This window comes from Onychostruthus taczanowskii, unplaced genomic scaffold (assembly GCF_017590055.1).
Source record: "Onychostruthus taczanowskii isolate IOZ18803 unplaced genomic scaffold, ASM1759005v1 scaffold32, whole genome shotgun sequence".
Lineage (NCBI taxonomy): Eukaryota > Metazoa > Chordata > Aves > Passeriformes > Passeridae > Onychostruthus > Onychostruthus taczanowskii.
The window spans coordinates 1,397,492-1,414,114 of NW_024500572.1; the positions used below are offsets into that span (position 1 = coordinate 1,397,492).

The following is a 16,623-nucleotide window of genomic DNA, read 5'->3' on the forward strand; positions in this document are numbered from 1 at the left end:
AATGGAACCTCAGCAGGGCTGGAAGGAAATGTTTCCATGAGGAACCTCACAGAAGTGGAAGGAAAGGTTTCCACGAGGAAATGGAGCCCAAAGCAGGGCCGGAAGGAAAGGTTCTCATGAGAAGCCTCACAGAAGTGGAAGGAAAGGCTCCCATGAGGAAATGGGACCTCAAGGGGAGTGGAAGGAAAGGTTTCCATGAGGAAATGGAACCTCAGCAGGGCTGGAAGGAAAGGTTTCCATGAGGAACCTCACAGAAGTGAAAGGAAATGTTTCCACGAGGAAATGGAGCCCAAAGCAGGGCTGGAAGGAAAGGTTTCCATGTGGAAATGGAGCCCAAAGCAGGGCTGGAAGGAATTATTTCCATCAGGAAACAGCTCGGGGCTCTCTCTGAGGCCACGGCCTCGCTGGCTCACGGAGGCTTTGCTCTTTGGGCTCTCTGCCCTCTGCACCTGCCAGCAGAGCCTGGTTCTTCTCATTTCAAGACTCAATCAATTTGTGGTCAGTTTGGGTCAGTGTATTGTACAAACAACAGTAAATAGGGGTGGTTTTTTATTTGTTCTGTTCTTCGTTTAGGCCAAATACAAAATAATGCATTGGAAAGAGAAGTTAAATTCTAAAAAGGGGTTTTTATGTTGTTAGTGATAAGGATCATTGTAGGAATTCATCTTTCCTTATTTCCTGGATCATTGAAAGGGGAGAGAACATTTGTTAAACAACCCAAGACTTCATCTGACGCACAAGTGCTGCATCCCTTATGAAACAGAAGCATATCTGTGCTCTATTATTTTCTCTCCTCAAAATTAGATTTTAACAGATGTCATCTCCTCCCTGTGCAGTTCAGTGCCAGCAAAAGCAAGTCTCTAATCACTTATATAAGCCTGGTGTCCTCACTTCTAGGCTCAATGTTAAAATTCCTGTATTTTGCAGCAGTTACATTAAATATGTTCCCAGTTGTGAATTAGGACCCAAATGCAGAATTTCCCACAATTTTCTGGTTTATATATAAATTCAAATATTGCTTTGATCTACTTAAAGGATGGGAACTCCAGCATGTAAGGCAGTTGTAGTTTGGCTCTTGTGGTTATTGCACAGGATCCATCACAAGAATATGTGCTTTATTGGGGGTTTTTAGTATTCTGTAGATTCAGGTTTTTCCTAACTGTAATTTTCAACTTATCTCAGTCACCCTTCAGTAAAAAAATAGATGTGATGCATATGAAATGGCAGCTTTGAACTTCCAGCATGTTTTCCTTGATAAAATGGGACAGTCCCTTGTGTGGCTGCAGTCCCAATGTGTCTTTTCTTCCCTTTTTAATGAAACATGGTGTAAAGTTTTTCTCCCTAATGGCTTCACGGCCAGGGATGTTTTAGACAAGCTCTGGGGCTGTTGAGCATGAACTTCTCTGGCCTGCTGAACTCCACCACCAATGGATTCATGAGCACAGAAACAGTGACTCCAAGCTTTGCTTATTTCCTAGGAAATTTTCCTTCCTACTTCATGCATTCCAATACCACGTTTGACTTTCCCACTCAGATAATAACACGTATTGTCAGCCAAGCTATTGTTTCAGCAAAGCATTTCCTTCTGAAGTACGTGCTGGGTTTCTTTTTTTTTTTTTTAAACAGGTTATTTTTTCATATTAGCAATGACAAAAGTGAACCCAGGGCTACTCCTTGATTTTTATTTTCCAGGGTTTATTATTATATTTACAGTTCCCTGTAAGAAGACACAACCCTTTCCCAGTAAGAGTTCTAATTCCTTTCTAGGTTTCAAATACTAAAGACCCATATGGAAAGGAGGAAGATAATCAGTGATGAAGGAGGTATCTCTGGGGGCTGAAGCAGATGAATAAAAAACTCAAATTATTATAAATATTACTGTACTACACTTTGGTACCAACCCAAAAAAAAAAAACCCAAACCCCTTCAAAGAAAATATTTAATGTTCCCTAAGTCAAATAAAATTCACAAACAATATAAGAAGAAATTAACCACATGGGGTTTTTTTATATCTGTAAAAAATAATAAGACTACTTGGCTGCATTGCACATAGGCAATAAAATGAGATTCATTCCAATCCCTTTTTCCATGAGCCTCCTCTCAGGCTGTGAGCAAGAAATGTCCACTGTGCTTTACAAAGGACGACGACTAGAAAAAATCAATGCAAACAAACATCCCTTTCTTTTCTGATTGACCACTTCTCGTGAGAGATGACAAACAAATGAAGTCTCCTCTGAGTCTGAGCGCAGGTGGATTAGCATTTTGCTAGTACCAGGCAGTACACAGAAACAGCCATCGTGTGTGACACCTCCAACACCTACAGGGAGCTGTTTTAGGGGCACATCCTGGTTTGTGGTGAAACAGGATTAACTCAGCCAGCCTCCTGTACCTGCTCTCTGCCATCACGTTATCATCTCAGTACCTCCAGGGTTGGGCTGTCTTGTTCCTATTGCTGACTGGACTGACTGCTCCACCATCCATAAACAGAAGGCATAAAGGTGATTACAAACATAAGAAAGTAGTTTTACATATTGTCTTGCAGTCTTTCCATATAGTCCCTAAGTTCCTTGGAGTCACCAAGATTCATATCTTGGCATACCCATTTAATATTATCATCACTGTCAAATAGAATTGAGTTGGTGTAGGGGCCTCCATCCTCTGGCAGGATTGTTGTATATGAAGTGAACTTTACTCGCTTCTGCTTTGGCCCAGAAGGATTTATAGGTTCACTTTTAACTTCTTTTTCACAAAGGTACTCAGAAGATCTGAGGATATGATTATGAAGAGTCTTCTGAGAACTCCCATTAAGGAGAAAGTTGCTTTCTTCAAACTGCATCCCTCTGTCAATCATGGTAGTGCACTCCTCTGATGGGAGCGAAATGTCCACTGGGTTTTCCAGGAGCTCCACCTCATTTCCAAGCCAGACCCAGTCATGGGAATGGGGGATGTTGCCTTGCTCACTCACAGCAAACCTTTTGTGCCTGTACTTCCAAGCAAATGCCACGCAGTTAATCAGAAACACCAGGATTGCTAAGCAGAAAACACAGAGCAGCGCGTACATGCCGATCTCCAGGTCTGTCAATCCTCTGGAAGTCAATGAGAGATCACTGGGATTGCTTTCTCCTGGTATTTCTACTTGGGCAGGGAAACCTGTGAAGGCAGTTGGGCTGTTTTGAAGCTGGCCATCCTCCAGGGTCTCCTGATCAATGGGAGAGATGAAAGTTGTGCTTTTGTTTGCGTTGTCCTCAGGCCCGGACACGTCCTCGTGGTTTTTGGACCAGTCTTGTGCTGTCCTGTCTTGTTCTGCAGCTTTCTCTATAGCATTGCTTGCATGGCTTTTAAAATCTTTCTCCAGGTCGTCGATGTCGTTGGTGCTGCCTTTTGGGTCCGAATCCTTCTGGCCAAACTTCACTTTGACGTTTCCTTTCCCCACGGCCAGCACGCTCTTGCGCTTGGTCTTCTGGCAGGGCTCGCTGATCACCATCTCAATTTTAATCAGGGGCCCCTGCCCGTCCCCTTCTGCCACCACCACAGGCCAGAGGGACTGAAGGCTCTGGTGTGAGGACACCACCATCTCATCCAGGGAGCTGATGGACACGGAGAAGTCCTTGGAGTCGTAGATGTCCAAGGGCGTCACGGCCCCGTCGCTGAACAAAACCCAAGCACTCACCACAGCCTCCTGGTGGGGAGAGGATGGGGGGAAAAACAGTGTGAGAGAGAGCACAAATCAGACAGTCTGTTGTTAAAGTCTGAAAAAGAATACAGAGTTTAACTTTGGGGATTCTTTTTGCTTTGTTTTTTTAAAGAAAATGGAAATGTCTACTCTGCTTCTCATTTTCTTGCAGGCTTGTGTTCTCTAGACCACTGAGGCATTTACCTCACCTTCAGGAACTATCAAAGAAACACTCATGTAAATTTAATAAAAGCGCTGGAAAAAAACAATTGACTTTTTTCTCAGTCTGAAGTGAGAAGCCTCTTTTGAATGCTAGAGCCTTATGATAAAAATAATAATATTTCCAACGTCACAGTCAATTAGGTTTGTAAAGGACCCATAATGGGGAGTTTCTCTAATGCTGCAGTTCCAGGGTTCATGTAATGCAATGAGCAGGGCTGGAATGTGGCAGGCCAGCGAGCCCATCCAGCCCATGGAGCAAACTGGGAGGAGAACACATCTCAGGGCAGCACTTTATATTTTCTGTCACGCTTTCAAATATGCAGGACTTGCAATATGCAAAAGGGATTGTGGTTTTTCCTGGGAACTGTAGAAGCACTCATTAAAAACACCATTTTTATGTTTTGACCAAACCAATTTGTCTTCTTACTGTGAATTGCTAGTGCAAAAAAATATAGTTACACTTTCTGCACTGATGTAGATCCTCAGCTCTAGGAAATCTGTTAAAAAACCACATACAGAATTTGTTCTGTGGTCTCATTAAAAGCTGTTTAATTCCTCAGACTATATGGTTCAAAGTAAGCACAAACTCATCAGTTTTCAGCAATGCAGGTCATGGAAACTTCTGCACCTGCAGCCAGAGGTCGTTTTGGCTGAGCTGACTTTGTGAGACAATTAAGGACTGGCATTCCCAGCCCTGCTGGCACAGCTGGGCTGCATTTCCCCACAGACAAGGAGTTTTTTTGTGGCACACCCACGTGTGTTTGGCACTGTGCACTCCCAGACTCATCTGTGAGCTCCCCAGAGCAGCTCTGGAGAGTGCAGTGGTCACTGTGCAGGGGTCAGGAAGATGAACAGCCTTTACTATGAGAAGCGATTGCTTTTCACTGCCATAAATTCATTGTATCTGCTGCCTAAAATTTACAGCAAATTCCTCTGCCAAAGCAGAGGGAACATTAAATGAATGTGCTGCATTCTTTGGAGCATACCTGCTTGGGAGTGCGCAGGATGTCGTGGGCAGAGGTGGTGGCAAGGATGGCTCTCTTGTTTCCTTTGCTGCTCTGGAAGGACACGGACAGGCCTGACACCAGCTGCACCCCCAGGTCAGAAATGGTCACCCTGTCATCCAGGACTATCACTGTCTTCTCTGCCAGGATGGAATCTGAGAGAGGGGACAGAACCTGGGAGGAGAGAGGAAACACCCTGCATGAAACAGCAATGAAGAATTTCAAAGCAAGGCTGGCCTCTAACCAGCACACCAGATTAATCCTGGGTTTGTCACCTCCATGTCTAAGTCAGAGATGATGTTTCCTCCAAGACATTACACTCATTTGCTGCTAAATTACTTTATCTAAAACAAAAAAAAATTAATAAAACAACAAATCACTTCAAAATTGCAGCTTCATCTCGACAAAATATATATATAATATAGAATAAATTAAATGGATATGTTGGGTTTTTTTAAAGTAATTTTCTGGGGTCTATAAAACTCTCTGTTAATGCAGTGCAGCACAGGACAGAGTGTAAGACCCTGATTAACACTGAAACTCAGTGAGGGGATAAATAAGTGCTCAAAGCCTGGCTGATGGGAACTTGGCCTGTTGCCTTTCTAGGGACAGGGGACCTGACTGAAATGAAAGTGAGACTTGCAAAAGAACTTTGGAAATCCCACTGGGTGCCTGCCTGCATTTTTCAATGCCAAAACACTCCTGCCAGTTGCTCTAAGACCTTGTTTCCAGCATCCTCAGAAGGAGACTCATCCTTATCCTGGTGACAGAAACAGCTGCTTTGAGCCCAAAATAGTTGAGGTGTGATTTGTCTAATCCAACATGAGAAACCTGCAGCACAGCTCCCTGCACTGGAGCTTCCTGCTCTTTTAGAGTCACTGGAGAGAAGGAGACATTTTTAGGGCAGAAATCCCTTGACCTCTCCATCCCATTTATTTCAGGTTGAGGGAGCTGAGCCCTAAAATCCCTGGGTTGACTCCAGAGTGTGACCAGAACATTGCAGGTGTTTGCAGCCCCTGAGAAGAGCCCCAGTGCTTCTACTCCTTTATTTTGAATTTGGACAGAGGTTAGGTGGGGAACATGAACACTCCAAAAGGCATCTGAAGATTATCTTTGCGTCCATGGTTTGTCATTGGTTTTGTGAACATAAAAGGACTGATTTTTCAAAATTTTTCAAGCATATAAAGGTGCATGTAGATATCTGGGACAATTGGTTATGCTCATATGGTCCCACTGAAGCTAAAAGGAGCTGGCTGTGTGTCTCATGTCACCTCTTTCCCCAGCCAGGGAAATCTCCCTGTGCTCCAGTCACACTAAGATGGAAAATCCCTAAAAAACCTTCACCTAGGGGCATTTTATGGAAGTGACAAACAGCCACAATGAAAACCCATTCAAACTTCCTTTTCTGTTTAGCGAACCCATTTTTTCACCTTTTATTTTTTTATTTTTCCCCCGAGATCAGTGAATTTTCCACAGCAACCCTGAGCCCTGCTAAGGCAGGGTGTGTGTGAGCCTGAGCCCCCAGTGGGGCTGCAGGGGCTGTACCTGCACCGTGGTGATGCCTTGCTCACGCCCAGCCAGCACCCGGCCCTCCTGCAGCTTGGCCACCCTGGGCTCCTCCACCTTCATGAAATCAGCCACCAGGTCCGTGATGTCCAACTGCCACTCCGAGCCCAGCAGGTAGCTCAGGTGGCCTCCAAGCTCCGAGGACTCGGCCACAAACTGGGTCAGGACCCTCACCAAGGCGTGCTGGTACTGCAGGGTGCAGCCTTTGCCTTTCTTCTCGTCGTCCTCCTCGTCCTCGCTGTCCCGGGTGGGCCTGTGAACACAGCCAGCTTGGTTAGCCTGGTCCCCCCGGCCCTGCAGAGCTCCAGCTGCACCTCCTTGGTGGGAAATGGTAAAGGTGAGGTGATTTCCACAGAGCTGGAAGAGCAGGGCTTAGAAACGGGAGGAGCAGAGAAACTCAGAACTAGCGGCAGCTGCAAAGCCTGAAGGTAGAAAAAGTTACAATGGTGTTGTGATAAGGCACGAAATGATGACACAGACACTGCTGCTCTCGAGGGGAACAAAAAAGAAGAAGAGGAACTTTATTTTCTGACTCCAACATTTATAGTTTTCCAAAGGTGACAGTGGATTGGAGGGTGACAGTGCCACCTCTCCAATGCCACTGGACAGACCAAGGGTCCATCAATTCTCTCCACCTCCATGAAAGAATGCAAAACATAGGTTATTTACAGAACTGTGTGTGAGAAAGTTTGTTGAAAGAATGTAAACATCAGAAAGCTTAACAAAGTCTTACAAAATCAGGGCGACACAATGGTATTACAAGCAAGGACATAAAACAATAGCTTGGCTAAGACAGACCTTAAGACTGCAGAAAAATATACTTAAAAGATAGTAGAAGGTTTTAAGCTTAATAATGGAATATTGTGTATTGCTAACAGAAAGCAGACAAGCCAGCATTGTGTGCAGCAGGTGTAGGTGTGCTTTTAGTGACTGGCTAGAACAGCTGACTGGAAGTTTTGGCAATGTTCTATTGGCTGGAAAGTTTTCCAAATGCTCTGTAACAACAACAACAAAAAAATCTTTAGCTGCTGTTAACAAAACGTGAGCTGCTACCATCTTGTCTCAGCCATATAATGAGTGATACTACAGTAAAAGCTCAAAGAGCCTCTCCCAACAGTCCCATCCTGTTTGTGAAAGGAAAAAACCCACACCAACACCCTCACTGTCATCAGTGTTGATGTTACCACCCGCTGGGTGAGCCAGAGCAGGGTTTGGATGGGCAGGTTAGTAAATCCTGGGGGGATGTTTGTGCAGCTTTCTGGTGCTGTGCAATTTAAAAGCTACTGTCGCTTCTTGCAGTGAATCCTTTGTTTGTGTGGGACCTCCCAGTGAATTGAAAATGTGTTTGTCATTGCTGGGCTCCCAGTGGAGCCACTGCCCATTCTCCAGGCAGCAGAGGGCTCAGGAAAGCAGAGGGAAACCTTGAGGAGAGGGCAGCTCTGGAGCAAAGCCCTGTAGCAGCTCATCGGGTGGGAGAAGGTGTTTCACCATCTTTTAACATTTGTATTTCTGAGCTCTGCCCTTCACACCTGTAACAGCTCTGTTACAGAGGCAGAGCACCCAGCTGAGCCCAGCTGATCCTGCTGTGCTCCATCCATCCCCTGCTGCTGGGAGAACACCTGGGCTGTACTGCACCTCACACCTCCACATCATGCACTGACCTCAGGGGGCCCCCAAAACCCCAAACCAGGGCTTTGGGCTCCCTCTCAGGGCAGAGCTACTCAGACTGCACCTGCAGCATTAGACACACTTCCTTCAACATCTTCTATCTGTCCCCCTTTCAAAACAGAAGCTGTGAAATACAGCAGCTTTCCCCAGAGCTCAGAGAAGGAACCACAGTGATTTGTACACGATAGCACTGCTGTCACACCTCACAGAATTTTTTGTCTGCTTAAAGACCCAGTTTACCACCAATATTAATATTTTTTTTCTCTTGTTCATTGCTGGCACAAACACATGGATCCTCTTATCTCTTCCAAGTCAGGTATTAAGCAGTAGCTGGTCACACTTTTACTCATTATGCCCCCATGCTGTGGATTCATTGCTCAGAAATAATTTCCCTCCCTCCTGTATTTATTGAGCCTGAAGCCACCTCTATATCAAGGGTGGAAAATACAGGATAAGTCTCTCATTTTTCAAAGTATTGCAGGAGGTAGTTTTGTGGTTACTGTGTCCCTTTATCTCCTCCTTTGAAATAGCAGCTATGAAAAACTATTATAAAACAGAATTGCTTCTGTTATAAATTGTTTTATGACAAAGTTGGCAGCCAGTAAGGTGAAAACATATCTAAGAAAAACCCTTGTGCTTTTCAACATGACTGAAAGTCCCAGTGTCACAGAACCTCATCCACTGGAAATACATTTTCAATGCATCACTTGTTAGCCGAATATTTATATTCAGCCTCAAGTGAATGGTCTGTGCTGCCTTTTGGTTTTGTGTGTGTAAAACAAGTGTCCATCATTACTTGCTGAGTGAAACATCATTGAGTAACAGTGGAATTGTTAGGGGAAAGGCTACAAAAATAGGATTTATATTTCCCAAAGAAATTATTCTTACAGAGTTTGACTAGCTGGGTATTTCAGGGAAACTTTCAGTTGTTCTCTCCTTCCCAGCACCGGTGTCAGTCTGAAGTCAGCTCACAGTTGGCAAAACAGCCACAAAGAAAGTTCTAGAAGGGGAATGTTCATTCTGTGGTCCACATCCATCCATGCTGTAAAGGAATTCATGAACTCCTTCATGTTCCCACTTTCAATTTATTCCTGTGCTCTGACCCTCTTCAGCCCAGCTAAGCCATAACCCAGCTCTGAACAATCTCAGACTTTGGCAGGACCAAGCTCAGCTCTGAGATTTTGGGATTTGACCCTCTCTTAATAATACAGACAGTAACATTAGTGCCTGTGCAGAACTGGAGAAAAATGTGCAAAAGCTGTTCAGGTAAGGAGTATTTATGGGATTTGGGGCAAAAGAACACAGAGCTGATGGGAACCAGCCTTGTTATGGAGAAAGAGACCCAGAGCCAGTGTTGTGTGGCTGGCAGGAGATGTTCACACAGCCAACATCCACACCAGCATCATTTACACAACTCCCTGTCTGCTCCTGTTCGTCCCTGCCCGGGGCAGGGGTTGGAACAAGATAATCTTTAAGGTCTCTTTCAACGCAAACAATTCTGTGAGTCGATGTTTTATTCAGATCCAATGGGTTGCTGTTATCTTTATTTATGTCCTTGTTTATTTCTACTTTAGCTGTTTAAAACTTTGCACTGCTGGATTGTCCAAGAGGAAATCTATTCAAAACAACTGGAGGGAATTCTTTTTCAGCCCCAGCTCATAAATATGAGCTGTGGAATGAGCAGAGGGAAGGACTGCTGCTCAGGGCACAGAGGGAGCACTCCTGTCCTTATTTCCAGGACTAGGACCGTGTGGGCAGCCAGTATTTACCACAACAAAACCATGACTCAAGTCCAGCCCATTCCTTGGGGTGTCTTAAATGCAAAGGCTCCATTTCAGCACAAAAACATTTAGAGATGTTGATGTACTTCTCCTCAGAAACGTGTTTTCTGTGGCAGACAAATGTGGAGCATCAGAAAAGCCTCTCCAGAGCCCGGGATGAGCAAGGCACATTCTTTGTCAGTGCAGAGGAGAGGGAGGTGTCTGAATTTTCAGTACAAGCTTTGCAAGAATGCTTTGCCTGCGTCTCAACTCAAGTTCTTTCTGGGGTTTTTTTTCTGAACAAAGGATATAATTTTTCCACTTTAAAGCCACAAAATCAATATTTAGGCAGTAAGTGTGTTTCATCTCCATGCGTGCAACAAAATGTTTGAGATCCAGTGAATTACACAGTTCCCTTTAAACTCCTCATTAAAGTGTTTTCAGTAAGCTTAAAATCCTTCATTAAGCAGGGAGCTCATTTTCTGCTCAAGACAAGTCCTGGTGAATACAAGCTATTGCTGCATATTGTGCTTTTTTCCCTTGGTCATCTCTGAAAATCTCTCTGAGTCCTCCTTACCCTATTTCTTGCTGCTTGGCAAACTTGCTTGGAAGGTTTTTTTGCTTTTCTGGAGCGAGCCAAGGTTGCCAGAATTACATTTAATTTACATTTCACAGAGAGAAGGGCTCTGCCAGGGAGCTGAGTTAAAGCAGCAGGCTGTTCCAAGGGTGCCTGTGAGCACTGATCTAATCAGTGATCTGTCAACTGCACATTACAGACCTTGTCTCTGAGCAGTTGAAGTGTGTCTCTTTTAATCTGCACCCCTCTCCAACCAGGCATCACATTCTTGGGCCAGATGCTAATTTTCTGTTTGAAAAAAAAAACCAAACAACCCTAAAGAAATCAGTTCTGCTGGGTTTGGATTTGAAATGCTCATTACAAAGAGTCGTATATTTAAAAAACATTTGCAACACCCCTAATTGAAAAAAGAAATCTCTCTCAGATACAAATTACAAACCACTAGAAGCTGATTTAGTGGAAGCTACAGAAATAAGCTGCACATAACTCTACTCACAGTTCAAGAAGAAATGTAATTTGATACTTTCACAGATCTTGAAAATACAGCCTACCTATTAACAAAAATCTGCAAGGCCTTATCTCCAAAGGACGTTAAAATCAATTAACTAAAGGAGCAAATTTACAGCGTGTTCCAGCTTAGTGCAGATGCTGTTAGCCACCAATGGAATGGTTTGGATCCAGTGTCACTTAATTTCACTTAAAGTACAGCTTTACCTCAGAGGGGCAGCACTCACTGAGGGTTTCACTGAAGCAGTTTCTTTTGTCCTGCTTTTAACCCAGGCCAACTTTCCTGCTTTTGTCTCCAGAATTGGACAGGACCAAAGCGGAGCTCAATAAACCCTGCCTGAAGTGAAGCCTGTGCTGGTGGTGTTGGGAGACTCCTGAAAACAATGTCCTATCCCAGCTGCAAATATTTACTGAAATTAAATTTCCAGCTTGTTCTGAGAGACTTTAGCCATGCAATTCCTATTAATGCAAGCTGAAGCCACTCAAGCCATGTAAATATGTGTGCACAGAGCTGGTGCAGGAACCTCAAGAAGAAGGTAATTATTTTGCAGATGCATGAGGAATAGAAATAAATGTTCTTGTTAGACTAGCAGAGTCTGCCTGGACCTCTTCTACACTCTAATATTTGATTTTAATTTAAATATACACCTAGTGTTTGCTGAGGCTGGGGGTTTGTGCAGCCCGTGCTGGCTCAGGCACCACTTTCCCTGCACCACCCAGGAGATGATGGTGGAGCTGAATTTCACCTGCCCAGGGAGGCTCCTCCTGTCTGCAGCAGCACTCACCAGAGATCAAGTTCTCCTGATAATATTAAGGATTTGCCATATATTTGCAGGCTGATCTGGTAAATAGTATTGCTGCTTTTATACAGGGGAGATTAATTGGGTTTTTTTTCCAGTTTCTGGCATAAAAGCAGCCTGTCTTTTCCTTTCTGTTCTCTGACAAGTTCCTGCTCCTGCAGCAGTTCACACCAGCTAAAAACCAACGCAGTTCAAACTGTGCAGGGGGCGTTTGTAAAAGATTTGTAAAGACCCTGCTTCTTCATGGCTTTGTGGAAATCATTCAAGAAGTCAAAGAGGCAAACATGTCTGTAATCACATGTATTTTACAATTTCAAACATGACAGGGTTTAGAGGGAGCAGCAAGACATTTTACTGCCTCGAGAGCCATCCCTGGGAAGAACAGATGTGATCTGGGGCACATAAACTCTCTCAGGTCTGAAGGAGAGCAGCTGTATTCAGAAGAAGAACAGCAATGCTGATGCACAAACGTTTCTTTTGTTAACAGCACCAATAAACACGTTTAAGAGATTATTGTAAACCCAGTTCTATTTTGCCATCTGGCCCAGCCCCTCAGACATGAAGCAGCACAGCCACGCTCTGGGGGTGGGAATGGGGCCCTGGGGCAGCCAGAGAGATGAGAGAAAGTCTGGAGGTTGCTGAAGTGTCTCTGCACAATCCCTATAAAACTTCCATCATTTTAGCTGCTGTGTGTTGATGAATAACTTTATAGCAATGTTCAGTTCCTGCTGAGAACACAAGCAGTGGTGTGAGGACACCAAACCTGCAGCAGCAAAGTGGAAAATTGCTTTGTTTGTGGGGAGATGCAATGCTGCCATGACCAGAACAGTGACACAGTTTCAGTCGATTTTTGGACTAAGTTTAAGGCTGCCTAAGCCTGTTCTCAGGGACTTTGGAAAGAATCTTTGAGTTTCCTTCAAGGACAGATATCAAAAACCTCGTGCAACTTGCCAATATTGGCTCTCACATGAAGGTGAAATTGAAACAACACAATGCTATGGCTTCACCTGCTGAGAAATGCTTGGATTTGGGGTTTTTGCAAAGATAAAAGCACTCTGCTCACTCTCAAACCTACAGCTCCTGACTGCAGTCCAAATGTCTTGAGTGCTTCAGCTTATCACTTAAAAACTCATAAAAACTCCCCCAGGTTTAGGATTTTGGGAAACACATAGGAGGTGGAGGTATAAGCAGATTAAAAAGTAAAGAGAAAAGTCATAATAATAAAAAAGAGCCAAAATGAAAAGCCACTAAATCTCAGGTAAAAACCACCCAAATCTAAAAATAAAGGAAATGTAAAAACCTTATGTGCAAAGTAAATGTCAGCGTGAGCACAACTAATGCTGGCTCTGAACTATTGATTCAGAGTAGCCCAGCAAAGTTAAAAAATCCACATGAATGGTCAATAAAAGGAGAGATCATTTGTTTCCTCTTGAAACCTCTGCTGTTCACACGGGCATGGCCCTTTCAGGGGGATGGCACAGTGTCCCCACTTTGGAAAATGCCTGCAGGACGTGGGCCAGCAGCTCCAGTGCAATCCAAGCAGCAGCAAATGCTTTGCACCCAAACTCTGCAAAGCCTGCCAGCTTGCAAGCAAAGCAGACTCTCAGCTTTATTTCAGCTGGCCAAATAAATCAGGAGGAGACACCAGGGAGGAAATTTCCAGCGCTCCTGTAATGGGTTTAACTTGAGAATGCCCACGACTGCTAAGCACGGCTGAATGTCTGCTCCTGCAATAAACACCAGCCTAATCCTGCAGCTGTGTGCTCAGCAAAATCCCACTGCTTTCAGCAGGATCTGTGCCTCAGGGATGGGACAGCACAGGCAGGAGAGGGAAGTTCAGTGAAGATTTAAGCAGTCAGCTTAAACCCATTCATTCCTCACCCAGCACAGCTCTCCCTGCCTTTGTCACTGAAGCAAACACTGCAGCTTCTCTTGTGCCAGATTCTCATCACCTCTTCTGTCATAGCCAAAAAAATACCCACATAATCGAGAGGTCAGTCATTACCCTTCTCTGGAGCTCATGATCTGACTCCCCTGCAAACTGTATGCTATTCCCTTAGATGAAGTGTTGGGTAGTTCTCCTCCACTGCTGTCTGGGCTCTTCAGGCTCTTCAGTAGCTGAGATGTTCTCCTGGGCACTGGAGAGCTTTAGCTGGAGCTGCCACAGTGTTTAGCACTCCCCTTGCTGCTGCCAGCAAGGCTTTTTCACTGGGTTATAAATCTGAGCTGCTGTCACGCCTTTTCCCCACTAATATTTTTCAGTTTCACCCGAAATCCACCAACACAGTAGCGTTCCTGGAAGTTCTTAATCTTGCAAATGATGGTCATTACAGAATGGGCATTTTCAGTAGGGAATGATGGGATCAGAGCTCAAAATCCCCCCTGTCCACTTTTTCCTGGTGGAACACGGTCTTCGGTAGGAATTGTTTCTTACTTAATTCAGAGCTGCTAAGTAGTGCAGCAGCCAGGTCTGCACAGACTGAACAACCACCCAAAGTCATGGAATCACAGAGGGTTTGCGTAGGAAGAGACCTGGGTCACCTGCTCCAAGGCAGTGACACCTGAACCCTTCCTTGGCCCTGTTATTTGCCCCAGCAGAAGGAACTGAGGTCTGGCAGTGCTGAATTTTGTTGTGTTACAGGGTTGTGTTACACCCACAGGAGAGGTCCAGATCCTTTTCCTCAGGAATGTGTGATCCACCGTCCCGAGATGATTGTGTGGGATTGATGAATGCTCCAGGCAAAGCTCTGACTTTGTGCACAGATCAGGATAAATGCAGTGATTGCAGGGTGTTTGAATGAAGGCTGAGGCAGCCTGTAACGCTGACGACAATTTTTCAATGCTCATTTTTAAATGGCTGCGCTCTAAAAGCAGAGCCAGGCACGTGTGAGGAGGGGGGCAATGCTGAGAACATACCTTTTGTTGGAGGTGACAGGGATCCTCCAGCCCTTGATCTGGCTGAGCTCCGTGTCAGAGATCTCGATCTGCAGCGGGAGCCGCGGAACCCAGACCGTCACCTCCAGCTGCGTGGTGAAATGCTGGTAGGTGAAATTCACAATCGTGTCCACTTTGCTCTTCATCTCCTTGCCATTAACAAAGATGGAGTCGCAGCTCTCAGAAACCTTAAAAAAATAGATATAAAAAAATTAGGAAATGAATAAAAGTTCCTGAGGAAGAGCAAGGATGATACACGAGTCTTAAGACAACACTGCAAATGTAAGTCATGCATATTGCATTTCCAGTTTTCTAATTAGAAGCAAACAGTGATAAATGGACCCCAGGGAAAGAGTTGTGCTTTCCTCAAAGGATACTACTCAAACTACAAAAATAATTTAATGATGTTATATAACCTGTGTGAATCTTTTATATTAGGCAAATTAAACTCTTCATGAATCAAACTCCGTGTGCATCAAAGTTTATGTTTACAACTTGTTTAAAGAACCAGGAAAAAATGGGGCCATATGTTAGTAAGAAAAAGACTGACTCAGAACCATAAACCAGAATCTTTTCTCTTTTCCTTGAGCACTGTAATGCTGAAAGACAAAGATCCCCTTATGGCTCATGAGCAGAAGTGCAGCAGAAGCATTATTTTTTAGAACTTCTCAGTAATTGTTTTAACAAAACGTATTCATAGTTGCTTTGTGGCATTCTATGAAATCACTGCTGAAACGAGCGTGTGGGCTGTGCACTACAACTCATGTGCCCTCTTGGTTCCAGGCATCTTCTGGCACAAAATCAAGGTCCTGAGCACAGATCCTATTTATCTAAAACCATGATGTAGCAACTAATTCAATCTGCAGCCTGGAAGACAGGACTCCTCTGTCAGGAAGGGGTTTCTAACATATTTATAAATATGTGTGTGTGTAGTTTTAGATATACAAATAGTATAGTTTTAGATATACAAACACCCAGCCATGTAAAACATTTATGTGTATTATTCATGTACAATATTCACGTTTATATACATACATAATGAGTTATATACCTGCATACCTGCATGTGTGCATGTATTTTATCTTTATCTGCTTTGCATTCTGCCTTGAAGAGAGAGAGGAGATCATTTCCCACAGAGTGCATGGTTTCAGTGTGGTTTTAATCTTTCAAACCCACAGCTGATGAGATGTGGCTGTGTTCCTGGAATGCACTTTGTTCTCCTGTCAGGACTGCTCTGTGTCACCTGTCCAAGGCTCTGGCACCCGGATCCAGCGGGATCCTGGCTGAGCCAGTCTTTAAATTCTGGTTTCCTGGAATTACTGAGATAACTCATGTAGGCTTCAGGGGGGAACAGGCTGAAACACAGGCTGGGTTCCCTCTGCAAACCTCCGCAAATCTTTTTCAGATACTAACAGGGATTAGGGGTTACTGAGCCAAGAAAAATTAGATAAAATCTCTGGCAGACGCTTTGTTTTGCTCAAAAAACACACAATTTTCAGATATGAAGTAAAAGATCTGTCCTTCCATATTTGCCACATTCAAGTCAGCTTCTCAGATCCTTCTGAATGTACTGAAACTACAATTGCTCATTTACAGAGGGGCTGAGCCAGGTGATGAGGGATGGGGCAAAGGAAACGAAGTCACTCTTCTGGAGAGAACACTCCTCCACATAAATGCTTAATGAACACAAGAATATAAAAATAATAAATCTAGATAATCTGATAAAGAGCTTAAAATGGACTTCAGGCTCAGGAGTATCACAAATGAGATGGAGCATACTTGGAATCTTTTTTTTTCCCTCCCTCATAATGTGTCATGAGTGTCTCTGGAAAGTTTAAGCACATTAAGCAAGCCCATTAATTGAATGAGCAGTTGAGATTCTAAACCATAAAGCTTACATCGAGGGAGTTAT

At 44.1% G+C, this 16,623-nt stretch overlaps 1 protein-coding gene across 1 annotated transcript in view; it reads right to left on the minus strand.

Annotated features, from left to right (window-relative positions):
• Positions 1 to 2,524: 2,524 nt before the first annotated feature.
• Positions 2,525 to 16,623, minus strand: part of TMEM132B (transmembrane protein 132B) — a 158,180-nt gene continuing 144,081 nt past the window's right edge. Inside the window, exons 6-9 of the mRNA XM_041410398.1 lie at positions 14,694 to 14,899; positions 6,445 to 6,718; positions 4,882 to 5,073; positions 2,525 to 3,679 (exon numbers count right to left, since the gene is read on the minus strand). Coding sequence (XP_041266332.1) covers positions 2,525 to 3,679; positions 4,882 to 5,073; positions 6,445 to 6,718; positions 14,694 to 14,899 — 1,827 coding nt within the window. The remainder of the gene's footprint in view (positions 3,680 to 4,881; positions 5,074 to 6,444; positions 6,719 to 14,693; positions 14,900 to 16,623) is intronic.